This window comes from Otolemur garnettii, unplaced genomic scaffold (assembly GCF_000181295.1).
Source record: "Otolemur garnettii isolate 467f Iridium unplaced genomic scaffold, OtoGar3 scaffold00055, whole genome shotgun sequence".
NCBI lineage: Eukaryota > Metazoa > Chordata > Mammalia > Primates > Galagidae > Otolemur > Otolemur garnettii.
Window position 1 is genome coordinate 6806391 of NW_003852450.1, and position 18897 is coordinate 6825287.

The 18897-nt window shown below is 38.3% G+C and overlaps 1 protein-coding gene across 2 annotated transcripts in view; it reads right to left on the reverse strand.

Moving 5' to 3' along the window:
* Window positions 1–18897, reverse strand: part of PPP1R12B (protein phosphatase 1 regulatory subunit 12B) — a 246089-nt gene that overhangs the window by 91267 nt on the left and 135925 nt on the right. For both annotated transcript variants that reach the window (XM_023514580.1, XM_023514579.1), the window contains exons 15-19: window positions 14258–14348; window positions 8410–8613; window positions 5817–6006; window positions 5616–5728; window positions 4134–4175 (exon numbers count right to left, since the gene is read on the reverse strand). In XM_023514580.1, coding sequence (XP_023370348.1) covers window positions 4134–4175; window positions 5616–5728; window positions 5817–6006; window positions 8410–8613; window positions 14258–14348 — 640 coding nt within the window. The remainder of the gene's footprint in view (window positions 1–4133; window positions 4176–5615; window positions 5729–5816; window positions 6007–8409; window positions 8614–14257; window positions 14349–18897) is intronic.

Consider the following 18897-nt stretch of genomic DNA (forward strand, 5'->3'; position numbering starts at 1 on the left):
CTCCCAGCAACCTCAAACTCTTAGGCTTTAGTGATTCTCTTGCCTCAGCCTCCCAAGTAGCTGGGACTACAGGCGCCTGCCACAACACCTGGCTACTTTTTTGTTGCATTTGTCATTGTTGTTTTAGCTGACCCAGGCTGGGTTTGAACCCGCCAGCCTTGGTGTATGTGGCTGGTGCTCTATCCACTAAGCTATAGGTGCTGCCCCATAACAGAATTTTTAAAAACACATCTATTTAGGGGATGCTAAGAAGTCAACTCACATGTTCATTGTTGGTTTCACTGGTTCATGATACGCCAATGGTGATGGGTTTGGACTAAACCTAGCACTATGTTGGGCTTAAGTAGGATCCCAAGCCTTCTAAGCATGTTGGTTGTTTCTTAATGTCACCAGCATAGCAATACATGACTGGTCTATCACATATTCTTTTTAAAATTTTATTTTTGACACCTATTAACGATACATATTTATGGGGTACGAGTGATACTTATTTTTTTAGAATGATATTTAAATACCTATATACAGTGTGTAATGATGAAATCAGGTTAGTTAGCATACCTGTCATTTTGAACATTTATTAGTTTTTGTGTTGGCAACATTCAAAATCCTCTTTTCTAGATATTTGAAAATATGTACTAAATTATCATTAGCTATATTCACTTTTCAGTGCTACAGAACACTATAATTTATTCCTCTTCTCAAGGTGTAATTTTGTATCTATTAATCACCCTTTCTCTATCCCTGTGACCCCCTTTCCCAGCTTCTAATAATCATAATTCTGCTCTCTACTTCCACGAGCTCAACTGTTTTAGCAGCCACATGTGAGTAAGAATATACAGTATTTGTCTTTTTGTGTCTGACTTATTTCACTCAAGATAATGTTCTCCAGGCTCATTCATGTTGGTCCAAATGACAGGATTTCATTATTTTTGTGGCTGTATAGTATTCCATCATGTACATATGCCACATTTTATCTATTCATTTGTTGATAGACCCATACCTTTGCTACTGTGAATAGTGCTGCAAAAAACAAGGGAGTGCAAATATCTCTTCTAATAATGTTTTCTTTTCCTTTGGATAAATACCCATAGTGGAAATGCTGAATCATATGGCAGTTATAATTTTAGTTTCTTGAGAAACCTCCATACTATTTTCATAGTATGAAATGGCTTTACTAATTTATACTCTCATCAATAACGTATTAGAGTTCCTTTTTCTCTATACCCTTACTAGTGTTTGTTAATTTTTTGTCTTTTTGATGACAGACACTATAGTGTTGGGAGATGTCATCTCATTGTGGCATTGATTTGTGTTTCTCTGACTAATCTACTGATAGCAAACACTTGGGCTCTTTCTGACCATAAATCTTACCTCTATATCAGATAAATGTTGGTTACAATTTTCTAGGTACATAAAAGAAGAAATGCATTTCAATCATCTCAACAAAGATTTAGGTTAAATAATAGAAGGATCTTCTAAACCAGCAGTTCTCAACCTGTGGGTCATGACCCACAGGAACTGTATGAAAGGGCTGCAGCATTAGGAAGGTTGAGAACCACTGTTCTAAACCCTGTGGTTGTTACTGATACATGAGAGAGAGATTAAAGGATCTTCTTTTGAAAGATTTAACAAGATGGAAACAAAACCCACACATATGTAAAATCATTCATCTCTAACTATTGAAGCTTCCTTCCTATACTTAAAATCAAATGTTATTACTAGATGATTTCATATATATGAAGTTCAAGAACAATACTAATCTATGGTGATAGAAATCAGAAGAGCAGCTACCTCTTAGGACAGGGAACTGAATAGAAAGGAGGCATAAGGAAACTTATTAAGATGATGTTAAAGTTCTATATCTTGATTTGGATGATAGTCATGCTGATATATACAAGTGTTAAAACTTATCAAATAGTACATATAAAATCTGTGCATTTTACTAATTGTAAAATATATCTCAGTTTAAAAAAGAAATGTCAGAGGCTTGGGAAGAAATACCTTTAAAATAATAGATACCACCACTCTTAAGGAATAAGCCAGGGAGAGAAGGGAGCTTGGATAATCTCAATAGCAGATACAGTTTAACTGAACTAAAAACCAAGAAAAGAAAGAGCTACTCTGGCTTCTCAGCAGTATCCATGCTGATTAGCTAACAGAGCCATTTCAACAGAATGCCTTTCCTTGGATTGGTACATTTGTTGCTGCAAAGCTGAGTTAATTCTACTCTCTGATGGATAGAAATGGAGGTAGGGGAGAGATAGTGGTCATAAGATACTATTGATTGTCTTGAAGTAGAATTCCAACAAATTACACTCAGCTAAGAGTAAGTATATTGCTCCATAGGCCCATATGGATAATGGTATCATGCCTGCTAGTATTAGAAGAGAGTGCTCAGAGGTGAAAACAGATAAGAATTTTACTGAAGTAAACGGAAGCAAGCAAACATACGACTTTTATGAAAATGACGGTTCATCCTGTGCTGATCCATCATCAACTTTCCCTTCTGCACTGTTGGTGGGGCTAAAGATTGGCACCTGGAATATGCTCATACCAACCCTCATCTGTACACATTTAAAGTTGCCAGTCTAGAGATAATAGGCTGTTTCTTCTCCTCTTTCATTCATACTAGTGTTTATTCGACATGTAGTAAACACTAGTCGATCCCTCAAGCAAATGGATGAAATGTTTTTCAGTTTGACAAATGACTTTCACGCTGAACATCAACGGTCTCTGTCTTTTCTCATAATTTTAAGTCAATAGTTCTAAAATGAAATTCTCTAGAAAGCACTGTATCAAGATCATCTTAATTTTCCTTACTTTGTGCCCTAAATTAGCATTTTCTACTGCCAAGAAGGTCATAAAAATAGAGACAAAGATTTTCATAGACAAACAAAAACTGATGACAATGAAATCTTCCTATTGTAATTCCCTGGATTTAAGTAAGCTGTATAATCCTCTAGAGATGATGATTCTGTAATTTATCATTCAGATTCTCAGTTTAGGCATAATTCCCCAAAGGAATTTTCCTATATCCATTCTTCCTGTCTTCAAAAGCCTTTCCAAACTCTTTAAAGGATCTAAGAGTTGCTGTTGTCTGCACACACACACACACACACACACACACACACACACAAAAATTCCTGCCCCAAGGGAACCTCTATGTGCTATTTCCATATTACACAGCTCATCTTTAGGAAGCAGCTGCAGCTTCATCCAAGGGCAGGCGATTTTTACTTATGTCACCACTAGTCATTATGGACATTAGTTTTTGGAAAGCCAAAAGTACTGACTACTTTGGATCTTGACTAAAATATGGGTAGATTGAAGACAACATACTATTTACATCTCCTTTGCTAAAAGTGAGTTAGTTATTGATTTTCAGTATGGGTTAAACCACTTGAGGACATACTTCCAATAAACTGTAGGGTACAAAAGGTCATATTTTTACATAATTTCAATAGAAAATCATATGTATGTCAACTGATTTAGTCAAAACCAAATTTATTCTTTCCTAGAAAATAGTAATGAAAAGAAAACTATCTTTCTATCATATTTCAGTGGCTGGCTTAGAGAAGTTTAGAGTGTCTTCAGGAAAGTTGAGCTTAGGTCTTTCGCTGCAGAAAGAATTGGATGTCAGGCCTTAAGAGATCAGAGTTTTGTCAGAGGCTAAACGTATATTTAATCTCATCTCAAAGTCAAGTATAAATGACTTTTGGAATGTCTGATGTTTTACATTCTCATATCTATGTTCCTCTCTATTAGTGTAGTCACTGTAGGTACATAAGAGAACTAGTATCACTCTTCACTTTCCTTCCAAAGATTTTAAAGTACTTTATACAATCCAATAACATACTCACAAGAGTGAATGAGATGGATCCTGTAACAGTGTTAGAGATTGGCAGCAGGCACAGAAAAATGTTGGAAACTGGTTTAATAGCAAGGGCATTGTTATGCCACATGAGAAAACAGAACCACCAACTAACAGTTGCCACATCTCTCAGAGGAATGTCTATCTCCAAATTCCCTCTTAACTCAATCTGCATAAAGCCTGCTCTTTCTTCTATCAAAATTGTACGCACAAGAGCAAGACTGAGCCAAAAAGGGACATGCCTCACTGGCTTGTCACTTACCCATGTTTCTCTGACCCCTTCAGAACCATCAGTTTCATCCTCCTGGAAAGAAAGGAGGAAGAAAATCAAGAAAATCGTTGTCACAGACAACCTTATATGCAGTAAGGTCAGTTCCCATCAATTAGGCACCTCAGCATTTCAAACTTGGGCAATGTGAACTGACTGCCAAGTGATCCTCTGTTACTGCTGCTTTTAACAGCCAACATGAATAGGCAACTTTGAAATGTCATCTGTAGTCAAAAGTGTCAAATCATTTGCAACTGGAAAAGGAACATCTTTAAGAAAGACAGACTTAATTTCATCTTTGTCAACAGTTATCAATCTATTTGACCCTATCACAATGAAATCCTTTAATTTAGGCTTGGCACTCGCAGCACAGTGGTTATGGCGCCAGCCACATACACCGAAGGTGGCGGGTTCGAGCCCGGCCCAGGCCAGCTAAATAACTGCAAAAACAGCAACAAAAAAAACCCAGCCAGGTGTTGTCGTGGCCACCTGTAGTCCCAGCTACTTGGGAGGCTGAGGCAAGAGAACTGCTTAAGCCCAAGAGTTTGAGGTTGCTGTGAACTGTGCTGCTACAGCACTCTATTGAGGGTGACATAGTGAGACTCTTGTCTCAAAAAAAAAAGAAATCCTTTAATTTAAAAAATCATTTTTGATAGATGACTATAGCTGGCTCATTTTCTGTCTTACTGAATAGGTTATTCTAATTTCCAAATGAATCATTGGTAACTAGAACCTCTTGTTTAAGTTATTGGCCACTTGTTTTTTAAAATGCCAATGAAAATGCTGAATGAGAAGGGTATAGAAAAAGATATGAAAGAGAATGAGTTAAAGCATTGAATGCAAGAAAGAGCAGAATAATAGCAATGCTTACTATGGGAGACAGCAAGTATCGGTGCACCTTCTTTAAAGTCAAAGTTAATCTATTATATTATTTGTTCCTTTTTTCCTCAAAAAGAATAAAACTGAGTCAGATAAACGTGTTACTTTCAGATTTTAAGTTCCTTGGAATTCTTATAATCTCCTAAAATACTTAGTTAGGATCTGTGCTTATCTGTGGTATTAAGGTATTGTTGACCAACTACATGACATTAAGGGAATATTAGAGAGGACAGCTAAAACTTGACAGACTTATTCAACTTTTAATTTTAAATTTCTTTTCTAGTTTATTTCTCTAAAAATGAGTTATGTTTATGTAGATATATGGTGGTTATACATTTCTCATTTTTTAACTCTTTACCAATTACTTACTGAGTGCCTACCATGTGCTTAGCACTGTACTAGGTACTGGGAATCCAGCAGGAACAAACCAAATGAGTCCCACACTAGTTGACACTCTCTTCCTCTCTTTTCCTCAGTAAGCCTTCTTGACAATCTGCAAGATTTCATGGCACTGTGTGGGACTCTTTCTTTTAAACTTGAATGAAAGAGGGCAGCCAAGGGTAATGTGATACCCCCAGTACAGACCAATCCACTTACATCTTTTGTCCAGAAATTGATGCCTGTACCTCTTCGTCGTTCCTTGGGCCGCCGCCTCTCTCGGATGGACAGCCTATTAGAGGAGTGATCATCCAAATCTGCTTCTTCATTCTCTGGCCAGAGACAAAACAAAGTATGACGTTTAAGAATCTGGGGCAAGTGCAATGGGAAGGGAACTGTATTTTTTGAAGCTCTACATACCATTTTTGTCCATTTCCCTTGTAGTTGTAGTGTTTGTGGTAGTCTTTGAACTCTCAGAATCAGGGGTCAAAAATCTACTTGTTTGTAGCAGATGAGAACTAGTGTAGAGGGAGGGGTTTGATGTAGAAGGAGACACTGGTGTTTTGGGTTTGTCTGGCTGAGTGGAACACCTCAGGCGACGACCAATAAGCTGGAAATAATCCACAATATGAGATGAGGTCAAATGCAACCAAAGGATAAGGACAGCAGGTTTATTCAAAATAGTTTTTCTTCTCTATATTAAGAGGCCTATTAGTTGAGGCTCAATAAATAGCTCTTAAACTGAACTAAAGTTAATTAACTAGAAAAAAATAGCTTTTAGACGCCTACTCCAAGAATACCGTCACACTGTTAGCAATCCAGGCAAATTATTCTACTAAATTGACCAAAGGACCCTAGATAGCATTAACTCCATAAATAAAAATTCCTTTAATTGAAATGAAAATAATAATGATAGCCTTTTTAAGATGGAATGCTGAAAGCCAGAGTATATATAAGAAAATAAAAAGCTCAGGAACACATAGGAATTATCCGGGAACAGAGTCCAAATGTGACCATTCTACAAATTTCTGAATATTCTACCAACTAATTATAACCAAGTTTACTGAAACTTTTGAAAGTTTTTCTCCTATTTTCCCCATGGTAATTATTTTTTCTGAAAGTTAGGACAGAGTCTGATAATAAGCCTTAACTTGGTTCACTGAAGGCACAGAGATAGATAAATTCCTACCACACATTATGTTTATAATGCACAGGTTATATTCATTTTTGTTTATAAATTATAAAAACAGAAGCAATAAAATATGACAAATTTGGAGTCAAATAGGTCTTGATTCAAATAACCTCAGCACTTATTAGCTATGTGAGCTAGAGTAAGTTACTTTATTTTTGAGTCTCAGCTTCTTAACATCTTCCTCAGAGAGGACTATGAGGATCAAGTAAGATAATGTGGTTTAGGTGCTTAGAACAATACTTGGTAAGAAGTACTCAATTCACAGTAGCTTATAAAACAAACAAAATATGCAACAGAATCTCAGTTTATGGACTCTAGCCATTCTGAGTTAAAGCAGAAAGGAGATTCCTTTCTTCTATAACTACAGTGACCATAAAATTTATCAGTCCAAGCTGAGGCAATTTTTTTTTTCTTTTTTTTATTGAACGGTAACTATGTACATTAATGCACTTCTGGGGTACAGTGTGGGGTTTTCACATGCAATCTGAATAAGCTGAGGCAATTTTGAGAGTGAAAAGGATTGGTAATGATAATTACTTAGAGATGGCAGTTGTAACTGGAACCATCATTGGTAAACAAGGAGTTATATTCACCCTAAATATAAGCTTATAACTTTTTTTGTGAGGCATAGTCTCACTCCGTTGCCTGGTCTAGAGAACAGTGGCATCAGCATGGCTCACTGCAGCTTCAAACTCATAGGTTCAAGAGATCCTCTTGCCTCAGCCTCCCCAGCAGCGGCAACTATAGGTGCACACCACCATGCCTGGTGAATTTTTTTTATTTTTGGTAGAGACGAGTTCTCTCCATATTGCCCAGGCTGGCCTTAAACTCCTGGCCTAAGATGACTCTCCTGCCTTCCTGGCCTCCCAAAGTGCTAGGGTAGAACACATGAGTCATTGTGTCTGGCCAATCCCTTTTGACTACAAACTCCACTAGAGAAATTGAACATAAATTAAAAGGTCCATCCCAAAAGTGACACCCAGGAGTGCTTTGTAAGCTCTTAGGTTTGCAAGAGTTTGAAGAATAAGACTTGAGTGGTCAAGAGTAAACTGTGAAGTCAGACTACTTACATTCAAAGCCTTGCATAACCACTCCTTAGCTGTATGAAATGTTGGCATATTACTTAACCTCCCCGTGACTTGATTTCCTCATATACAAAGAAGGAATAATAGTATTTACCTCAGAGAGTTGTTTTGAGGATTAAATGAAATAAAACATATAAAATACTTAAAACAATGCCTGACAGAAACACTCAATAAGTGTTTTTATATTTTAATTGGCATTTTACTATACTATAACTTTTCTTTTTAGAATAGAAAGACATTTATTCAAAAGCATCAGTAAACTCCTAGAAGAAAAAAAAATAGCCTGACATTCTCTGAATTCAGTGTCACACAGGTTCATCAACTAAATATAGGCATAAAGAGTGACTTGTCAGGCTGGGTGCAGTGCCTCACACCTGTCACCTAGCCCTCTGAGATGGTGAGGTGGGCGGACTATCTGAGCTCACAAGTTGGAGACCAGCCTGAGCAAGAGAGAGATCCAGTCTCTAAAAATAGCCAGGCATTGTGGCAGGCACCTGTAGTCCCAGCTACTTGGAAGCCTGAGGCAAGAGAATACTTTGAGCCCAAGAGTTAGAGGTTGCTGTGAGCTATGATGTCATAGCACTCTACTGAGGGTGACAAAGTGAGACTTTGTCTCCAAAAAAAAGTGAATTGTCCCCTGCAAGGTAGAACATAGGACTAGAATAAATGAGGAAGAGATTCCTCAAGTTAATTATCTTGCTTTTAGCACAGTACTTGCCAGCAAAAATGAGCTCACCTCTTCATCCAGATTCCTGCCCCAGGGCTGTTGGCCCTCCTCAGCCTCCTTTGCTGGGACTGCTGAGGGCTCATGCTTCTCAGTGCTCCCCTCAAGGCCTTCAGTGTCTATAGGCTTCTCGCTAGGCTGCTCCTGAGCTTGCCTCTCTGCCCTTGACCGGCTGAAAGTCCTTTCTGCTTCTTGAAGGTCCGTTAGGGTAACACCCTGGGAAAATATCATAAGATCATGGTAGTTCACACTAACCATGTAATACTCCTGATGACAGAGCAGGGAAACTCCCCAAAGACCTAATAGTTATCAAATCCCAAATGAAGCTCTAAAAATGCATAATGAGGCCATTTCATGCAATCCACACTTAAAATAAGCACCTCAGTGTGCAAAGAACCCAAGCCCCAGTCTAGGTACATTTTGAATGTAACACGTTAGCTTTTCCAATTTGATCTCCAGAAAATAGGTCAACATTGATGTATGCCTGTTATAGATATACTTCTTCCATACCAAATAGTTCTCCACATTTTTATTTAAAAGCTCTCTACCCTCCCAAGATCAAATGGTTACCAACAGAGATTATTTGAACACCAGATACTGGAAAAGAAAAGCCAAGTTCAATAAGGTAAAAACAGTAATAGAAACAACAACAACAACCTCAACAAAAACCTCCCCAAACCCCCTAGACTAGTTTTTCTCTAACACTAATTCCCAAGTAACCTTAGGATTCATAAAGATATGTTCCAACAGTTAATGTGCCCCCCACCGACACAGGAGCAGCAAGACAAAAGAAAAGCAAATGATGAGATGCCTGGAGGACTGCGGAAGGGAAGAAAGTCAGAAAGTAAGCTGATTCCCACTCAAGTAGTATGTACTCGTCAGAGGAAGAAGGAAGTTCCAAAGCTGGAAGGTTCAATCAGGTACCATATCTACAACTTGCTCCCTCTGCCTTTGTTGTTGTTGTTGTTTTACTACTGATTCATTTACTCATTCATTCTCTTAAGAATTAAGTGTCTTTAGGTACTAAAACTACTACAAAGACCACTTAAATGATTATTGTTCAAGAAACTTTTACTTTAGTGGAAAAGACATAAGAAAACATGAGTACAATGAGAGAATGTAAGGATTAAGACAAATACAGGAACATATAAGAGGCATACCTAACACTGGAGTTTTTTTGTTTTTTATTTTTGAGACAGTCTCACTTTGTTGCCCCGGGCTAGAGTGCCATGGTGTCTCAGCACACAGCAACCTCAAACTCTTGGGCACAAGTGATCCTCTAGTGCCTCCAAAGTAGCTGGGAGTACAGGCACCTGCCACAATGCCTAGCTACTTTTTTCTTTTTCTTTCTTTCTTTTTTGTTGAGATGGAGTCTCACTATGTTGCCCTTGGTTAGGGTGCCATGGCATCACTGTTCACAGCAACCTCAAACTCTTGGGCATAAGCGATTCTCTTGCGTCAGCCTCCTAAGTAGCTGGGACTACAGGTGTCCGTCACAATGCCCAGCTGTCTTTTTGCTGTAGTTGTTTGGCAGGCCTGGACCAGGATCAAACTGCCAACTCTGATGTACGTGGCTGGCATCCTAGCTGCTGAGCTACAGGAGCCGAGCTGCCACCTACGTTTTTCTATTTTAGTAGAGATAGGGTCTCTTTTTTCCTCAGGCCAGTTTTGAACTCCTGAGCTCAAGCAATCTACCTGCCTTGGCCTCCCAAAGTACTCTAACACTGCATATTGAAGAGTTTAAAAAAAAAAAAAAGGGCGGCACCTGTGCCTCAAAGGAGTAGGATGCTGGCCTCATATGCCGGAGGTGGCGGGTTTAAATCCAGCCCTAGCCAAAAACTGAAAAAAAAAAAAAAAAAAGAGAGAGAGAGGCTCGGTGCCTGTAGCTCAGTGGCTAGGGTGCCAGCCACATACACCAGAGCTGGTGGGTTTTAATCCAGCCTAGCCTGCCAAACAACAATGACAACTGCAACCAAAAAATAGCCGGGTGTTGTGGTAGGCGCCTGTAGTCCCAGCTACTTGGGAGGCTGAGGCAAAAGAATTGCTTGAGCTTGAGATTGCTGTGAGCGGTGATGCTACCGTACTCTACCCAGGGTGACATAGTGACTCTGTCTTAAAAAAAAAAAAAAAAAAGAGTGGCTGGGCAAAGTGGCTTACGTCTGTAATCCTACAATATTTTGGGAGGCCAAGGTGGGAGGATCGTTTGAGCTCAGGAGTTCAGAGACCAGCTTGAGCAAAAGTAAGACCCATCTCTACTGAAAAATGGAAAAATGAGCCAGGTGTTGTGGTGGGTGCCTGTAGTCCAAACTACTTGGAATGCAGAGGCAGGAGTTTGAGGATGCTGTGAGTTAGGCTGATGCACAGCACTCTAGCCTGGGGCAACAGAGCGAGACTCTGTCTCTAAATAAATAAACAGCTTGGGTAGGTGGAGAGAGAAAAGGTATTATAAGTAAAAGAAGATTGTGGAAAGATTCAGAAACAAGAGAGGTCATAGGTAGTTGTAGAATCTATAAGTAATTTAGCAAAGGGGAAGCGCACAACAAAGAAAGGAAAGCTGGGGGAGTTGAGAAGGAGGATAGCTGAACTTAGGAGAGGAGGCAGAGGTTAGGTCATGAAGGATCTTGTATACCATGCTAAGGAACTTGGATTTTACTTTCTTCTGTGAGAGGGTAGCCCCTCTGAGAATCTCAGGAAGACTACTGAAATCTAATAAAACCTTCTCAAAAGTTACATATACATTTCAAGGAGTTGAAAGATTGCTTCAAATTCTGAATAGATCTCTATTCTCTCTACTGAATCTTTCCCTACTAGATACTTCTGTGTTCCAGTGTCCCCCACATTCAATTCCATGCCTTCCAGCAACTTCCCTATCGTTTCCCATTCCTTCATAAACAAACTTGAAGTCAATCCAGAATAGTTTGTATTTCCTTATCAATTATCCCTTACTCATTTATTTATTCAATAAATATATATTCATTTCTTATTTACTGTATTCCATATTCCATGGGCAATGATGATGAGCAAAACATATAGTCAGTCATACTCATCAAAAAACAAATACATTGGCAAGGATATGAAGAAATTAGAATCCTGTGCACTGGTGACGGGAATGTAAAATGGTACAACTGCAATGGAAAACAGTATGGTATTTCCTCAAAAAACTAAAAATTGAATTACCATATGATCCAGCAAATTCCATTTCTGAGTATATGCCCAAAAGGATTGAAAGTAGAGTCTAAAGGAGACAGTTGAACAACCATTCTTTTTTTTTTTTTTTTTTTTATTGAATGGTAACTATGTACATTAATGCACTTCTGGGGTACAGTGTGGGGTTTTCACACACAATCTGAAACAATTCCATCAAACTGTGAACAACCATTCTTACCAGCAGCATTATTTAAAATAGACAAAAGGGCTCGGCACCCATAGCACAGTGGTTATAGCATCGGCCACATACACCAAGGGTGGTGGATTTGATCTCGGCCCGGGCCAGGTAAACAAAAATGACAACTGCAACCAAAAAATAGCCAGGTGTTGTGGCAGGCACTGGTAGTCGCAGCTACTTGGGAGGCTGAGGCAAGAGAATCACTTAAGCCCAAGAGTTTGAGGTTGCTGTGAACTGTGACATCAGGGTACTCTACTGAGGGTGACATAGTGAGACTCTGTCTCAAAAAAAAAAAAAATAGATAAAAGGTGGAAGCAACCCAAGTGTCCATTATAGATAAATGGATAAACAAAATGTGGTTTATCCATACCATGAAGTATATTATTCAAGCTTAAAAAGAGGTTAATTCTGATACATGCTACAATATGGATGAACTTCCATGACATTACACTAAGTGAAATAAGTCAGATACAAAAGACAAATGACATATATACTCCACTTATATGAGGTTCCTAGAGACAGAAAGTAAAATGGTAGTTGCCAAAGAGAAATGGGTAGAAACAACTGTTTAATGGATAGACTTTTAATTTTGGAAGATGAAGAAAGTTCCAAAGACGAATGTGGTAATAGTTACACAACAATGTAAATATATAGAATACCCTAAACTATATACTTTAAAAATAGTTAAAACATAAACTTAGTATTATGTGTATTTTACTATATTAAAGTGAAACCAAAAAATATATAGTCAGTCTCAGTCCTCATGGAGGTTAGACTCTAATAGAGGAAATAGATAAATCAAGCAAAAATATTACTTTGGGAGGGTCAGGGAAGGCAACAAGGATGCTTTGCTGTCAGGTATAATGTCCCTTTCTCCTTCTTTAGTCATCAGCTTTCCTACTTGACCTCTATAGCATTTAAAATTTCTGAACTTCTCCTTTTCACTGGAAACTGACTCTTCATTCACTTCCATTTTGCTACTTTCTGGTTTTCTTTTCACCTGTTTGGCTGTTTCTTTTCATCTTGCTTTATAGGCTCATTTTTTCTCTACCTCCTTAAATAAGTCTTTTTATTTTTTATTTTATTTTTTATTTTTGGAGACAGACTCTCACTATGCCACCGTCGGTACAGGGCCATGGCATCATAGCTCACTGCAACCTCAAACTCTTGGGCTTAACGATTCTCTTGCCTCAGCCTCCCAAGTAGCTGGGACTACAGGTGCCCTCCACAAATGCCTGGCTATTTCTTCGTTGCAGTTGTCATTGTTGTCCAGCTGGCCCCACCGGGTTCAAACTCGCCAGCCTGGGTGAATGTGGCTGGCGCCCTACCCACTGAGCTATGGGTAAATAACTCTTCTCTTGTCTCTAAGGTAGAGAAGGCTACCTTACAACATGAGTTCATGCCCCTTTCACTTCCTAGCAAGCCGCCTTGCTTCTAGGCTTGGCAAACATACTTTTACCCACCACTCCCATCAATTCTCTGCATGGTGATTTCTGTAACATAGAATGTAAACTGTATCAAACTCTTCTTCAAACTGCTTCAATGGCTCCCTTAGGGATTCGACTTTTTTGGGGAAGGGGGTAACATCTTTATTGAAATGTTGACGTATCATAACATTTACTTTTAAATAAAGTATATAATTTTTGGTCTTTAGTATATTCATGGAGTTAGGTAATTATCACCACTATCTAATTTCAGAACATGCTCATCACCCCAAAAAGAAACCTCTCACCTATTAGTAGTCACTTACTATTCCTCCTTTCTCAGCTCCTGGCACTAATCTACTTTCCATCTATTTAGATTTGCCTAAGGACATTTCATATAAATGGACTTAATATATAGGATCTTTTATGTCTGGCTTCTTTCATTTAATGTTTTCTTAGGGCTCATCCATCTTGTATCATGCATCAGTAATTCACTCATTTTTACTGCCAAATAATGTTCCATGTACTGGATATATCACATTTTGTTCATCCATTCATTAGTTAATGAATATTTGTGTTGTTTTTACTTTTTGGTAATTATAAAAAATGCTGTTATAAATAATCTATATACAAGTTTTTATATGGAAACATATTTTCATTTCTCTTGAGTATACCTAAAAGGAGAACTGCTAGAGTAAATGGTAATTCTATGTTTACAATTTTGAAGAATTGCCAAACTGTTTTCCTTTAGAAATCCCTTAGATATGGTAGGTGTAGAGGGGAGTCTTAAGATTTTTAAGCACAAGTGGAATCATCAGTCTTGTGAAGGAAAGCAGATAAAAACTTGCTCTGAGCCTGGGGGAATTGAGGTGAGAGTGGGTAGAAGTAGGTATAAATTCATTTGATTCTATGTAGTGTAAGATTTAACACAGTAAAAGCTTTTAATACAGTGGCTCCTTGAATGTTGAAAAACATTCATTTTAGTGTTTTTTAATTGTACCTCCAGTGGAAAGGTGGGGAGACAAAATGATATTAAAAAAGTCATACTCACTTGAGTAGACCTTCGTGTCTGCCGAGCTTGTCTAGAGCGTGCTTTCCGTAAAGACTCTGCTTCTTCATCCCGTACAGGAGTCAGATAGGATCTGCAGAGAAAGAAAAGTAATAGCAAGTAAAACCTTTGCTTGCATGTCTCTGAGAGTGACAAGGTACTTCCACATACTGAAGGAATTTCTACACTCTAGGAAAGAACATAGGCAAAGTCAATATGCAGGGATCCTATCAGCCATTGGCAAACATCACAGAATACAACAACACAGTAGTCCTCCCCTTTATCTGTGGTTTTAGTGGCCTGAGGTCAACTCCAGTCTGAAAATATTAAATGGAAAACTCCAGAAATAGACAATTCATAAATTTTCAATTGTGTACCATTCTGAGAAGCATGATGAACTCTCATGCTGTTCTACTCTGTCCCTCCCAAGATGTGAACCATCCCTTTGTCCAGTGTATCCACAGTGTACATACGACCCACTTGCTAGTCACTTAGTAGCCATTTGGTTATTGGTCAGTGCTTGTGTTCAAGTAACCTTCATTTTACTTAGTAATGGCCCAAAGCACCAGAGTAGTGACCCTGGTATTTTGGTACAACTGTTCCATTTTATCATTAGTTATCATGTAAATCTCTTATTATGCTGATTTGTAAATTAAACTTTACCATAGTTATGTATGTATGTATAGGAAAAAACAGTGTATGTATAGGGTTTCACACTATTATATTTGTGGTTTCAGGCATCCTCTATAAGTATAGGAAATGTATCCCCCATGGATAAAGGGGATTACTGTGTTTGTAAATGTGTTACTGTTCATGCAGAATCCCATTATCTGTAAAATAAGAATTTTATTTCTTCTTCTCCTGTCCTTATAAATTTTATTTCTTTTCTTGTCCGAATGCTCTGGCTAGAACCTCTAGGACATGCTGTGAAAAGCAGTGGTGATAGTAGGTCTCCACGCTCTGTTCTTGTGTTCAGAGAGAAAGCATTTGGCATTTTATTATTAAGTATAATGTCTGCTGTAAGATTTCTATAGATTATCACTTACCAAATTAGAGCAACTCCCTTCCTTTCACATATAAGGCAGGCTAAGAGGGTTTTTGTTTGTTTGTTTTTAATCGTTAGTGTGTGTTCAACTTTATCACATGCTATTCACCCCCGTATATTGAGATGATACCTTTTCTCCCCTTTTTTGTTAATAAGGGGAATCACACTGAATAATTTTTGAAGGACAAAATAATATTGAATTCTTGGGTCAAGCTAAACTTCATCAAGATTTATCACCTTTATATATAGATTTATTTTATAGAGATTATCTATCTATCTATTAGTTAGAGACACAATCTCATGCTGTTGCCCAGGTTGGGAGTACAGTAGTGCAATCATAGCTCACTGCTACCTCGAACTCCTAGATTCAAACGATCCTTTCATCTCAGCCTCTTGAGTAGCTGAGACTAAAGGCTCATATCACCATGGCTGACTAAATTTTTTATTTTTTGTAGAGACAAGGTCTTGCTATATTGTCCAGGCTAGTTTTGAACTCAGCCTCAAGAGAAGCCTCAAGTAACTCCTGTCTCAGTCTCCCAAAGGGCTGGGATTACAGGTGTGAGCTACTGTACCTAGCCAGTTTCACTATTAGTTGAGGATTTCTACATCCACATCTGTGAAAGAATTTGGCCTGTAATTTTCTCTTATGTAATATCCAGGCTATTCTTATGAATTAAATTTATGCAAATTGGGAGTGTTTACTACTTGTCTACTTTTTATAAGAAATTGTATCAGTTATTTCCTTTTTAAATGACTGGAAGAGTTTGCCAATGAGAGCCATATGGGGTTAGAGTATTCTTTGTGGACAGGTTTTACATATAGGGCTCAATTTCCTTTCCTTTCCTTTTTTTTTTTTTTTTTTTTTTGAGCACAGTCTCACTTTGTCACCCTTGGTAGACTGCTATGGCATCATACCTCACAGCAACTTCAGACTCTTGAGCTCAAGCAATTCTCTTGCCTCAGCCTCCTGAGTAGTTGAGACTATAGGCACTCACCACAATCCATGGCTATTTTTAGAGGTGGGGTCTCACTCTTGATCAGGCTGGCCTCAAACCTGTGAGCTCAGGCAATTCACCTGCCTCAGCCTTCCAGAGTGCTAGGATTACAGGCATGAGCCACCATGCCTGGTTGGCTCAATTTCTTTAATAGTTAGGCTGATTCATATTCTCTGTTTTGGTAATTGCTTTTCAAGGAATTTTCCATTTTATCTATATCTTCACATTTAGTACCATAAAATTGATCAGAATATCTTTACAATATCTTTTAATTATTATTTTAATACTATAGCAGTGTTTCTCAAATTATTTTGGTCTCAGGAGCTTTATATTTTAAAAAATTGAGGGCCCCAAAGAACTTTAGTTTATATGTATTGATATTTACTTTATTAAAAACTAAAATGGAGAAATTAGAAAGAATATGTATTTATTAACTCCTTTAAAAACAACAGTTCTAGATAAGATGAAGTAATGTCAGCAGAAAAGCCAATCAGAGTTACCCACAGCTCGTCCTACCCACAAAAAGATATCAAAAGAATGAATAAACAAATATATCTGAATCAAGGAGAATGAATGAGGAAGTGCCCTGGAGAATACCAGGGGAATGATGGTATCTCTTTGGAGCACAAGCCCAGGATAGCACAATAGAGAGAGGAGAAAAGCATTCTCTCTCTGCCACACTATCTTCTCCACCAGGCTCAGTTCGGAGTCAAGGAGACAACTTCTTACAAGGAAAAGATAAATTGGAGATCATCATTGGTCCCCATTGTTGTCAAAAATGTCAGAAATTCTTGCTACAGGGGACTCCTTTAGTCTTCACAAGGCCCCAGTCCAGTTTGGAGAGTAGTCAGGAGTTTGCATAGCTGCCTTGCCTCAGTAAGGCCCACTCTGAGTATGAGACCACTCTGAGCATCCCCCCACTCCTACAACCTAAGCTGCCATCTTGAAACCATACCCACTACTAGAGTACATCCTACCCTAGAAGCCAGTAGCCACTAATTCTTTCCATCCTTAAGGTCTTGTCACCATTCAACTACATTGTCACTGTTGCCAGCAGCACTACAACCATAGCTTCCTGGAGCATAGGCTAGATAGAATGAGCAAAATCTCAGTGTCTGAACCCATGTGGCATACTACCCTCCAAGGGAACAGACCTGCATAAGTGAAGAAGGTGCCTAAAAGCTGACCAATTGCCTCACTGGCATACATATACCTCTATTGCATAGCTAGCTTGCCTGTTGAGCCCATATGCACCGATGCCCAGCCCAATAACCAATCCCATGGTGGCCCCACCCCTCAGATAGATCATCGTACAGCCACCCAATCCTGTTGCAACCACATCCAGTTATGCCTGACCTGACAGTTGGCCTGACAGCCCTAACCCTCACCAACAGATATTTTAGAGCCATATATGACAAACCTGCAGCTAACATCATACGGAATGAGAAAAGGCTGAAAGCTTTTTTTCTAAGGTTAGGAAACAAGGATGCCCACTTTCATCACTTCTATCCAATATAGTACTGGAAATTCTAGTCAATTAGGCAAGAGAAAGAAATAAAAGGGATCCAAATTGGAAAGGAGGAAATCAAATTGTCCCTGATTGTAGATAATGTGACCTTATATAGCTGACCCTTGAACAACTTTGGGCTGAACTATGCAAGTCCACTTTAACACAAATTTTTTAAATAAACATATTGGAAACTGTTTTTTGAAATTTGTATCAATTTAAAAAAATTCATAGGCAAACCACATGGCCTAAAAATATTGAAAAATTAAGAAAAGAGTTATGTGAAGTCGTGAATGCATAAAAATATACATAGACACTAGTCTAGTGTATCACTTACTACTATAAAATATGTATAAATCTATTATAAAAAGATAAAGTTTATCAAAACTTACACACATAAACACTTACAGACCATACATGGTACCATTTGCAGTTGGGAGAAATGCAAACAAACATAAAAATGTAGTATAAAATTGTAACTGAATTAAATTAACTGCAGTATATACTGTAGTACTGTCATAATTTTATAGCTACCTCCTGTTTGTTACACAGTAAGCTCGAGTGTTGGGAGTATCTGCTTAAAACACCATGTGACGCTAATCATCTCCACGTATGCAGTTCATCTCTCTTTAAATTGTGTATCACAATAAAAAAAAAAGATCTCTCATGGGTCTTGTGTATTTTTCATTGTGCTTAGTGCAAATCTATCAACTTTGCATAACACTATGGGACCCATACAAAGTGCCACTGTATAATGAAAGTGCTCCCAAGAAGCAAAGAAAAGTCTGACATTACAACCAAAGTTGAATTGCTTGATATGAACTGTAGAATGAGGTCTGTAGCTGCACTGGCCTGCCATCTTAGACAGACAATTCATCTGGTAAACAGATGATTCAAATTTATGGTACCGATAAATATAGTACAGTACTACATATGTATTTTCTCTTACTTGTGACTTTCTTTACCTTTTTTTTTTTTGAGACAGAGCCTCAAGCTGTCCTCCTGGGTAGAGTACCGTGGCATTACAGCTCACAGCAACCTCCAACTCCTGGGCTCAAGCGAGTCTCCTGCCTCCGCCTCCCAAGTAGCTGGGACC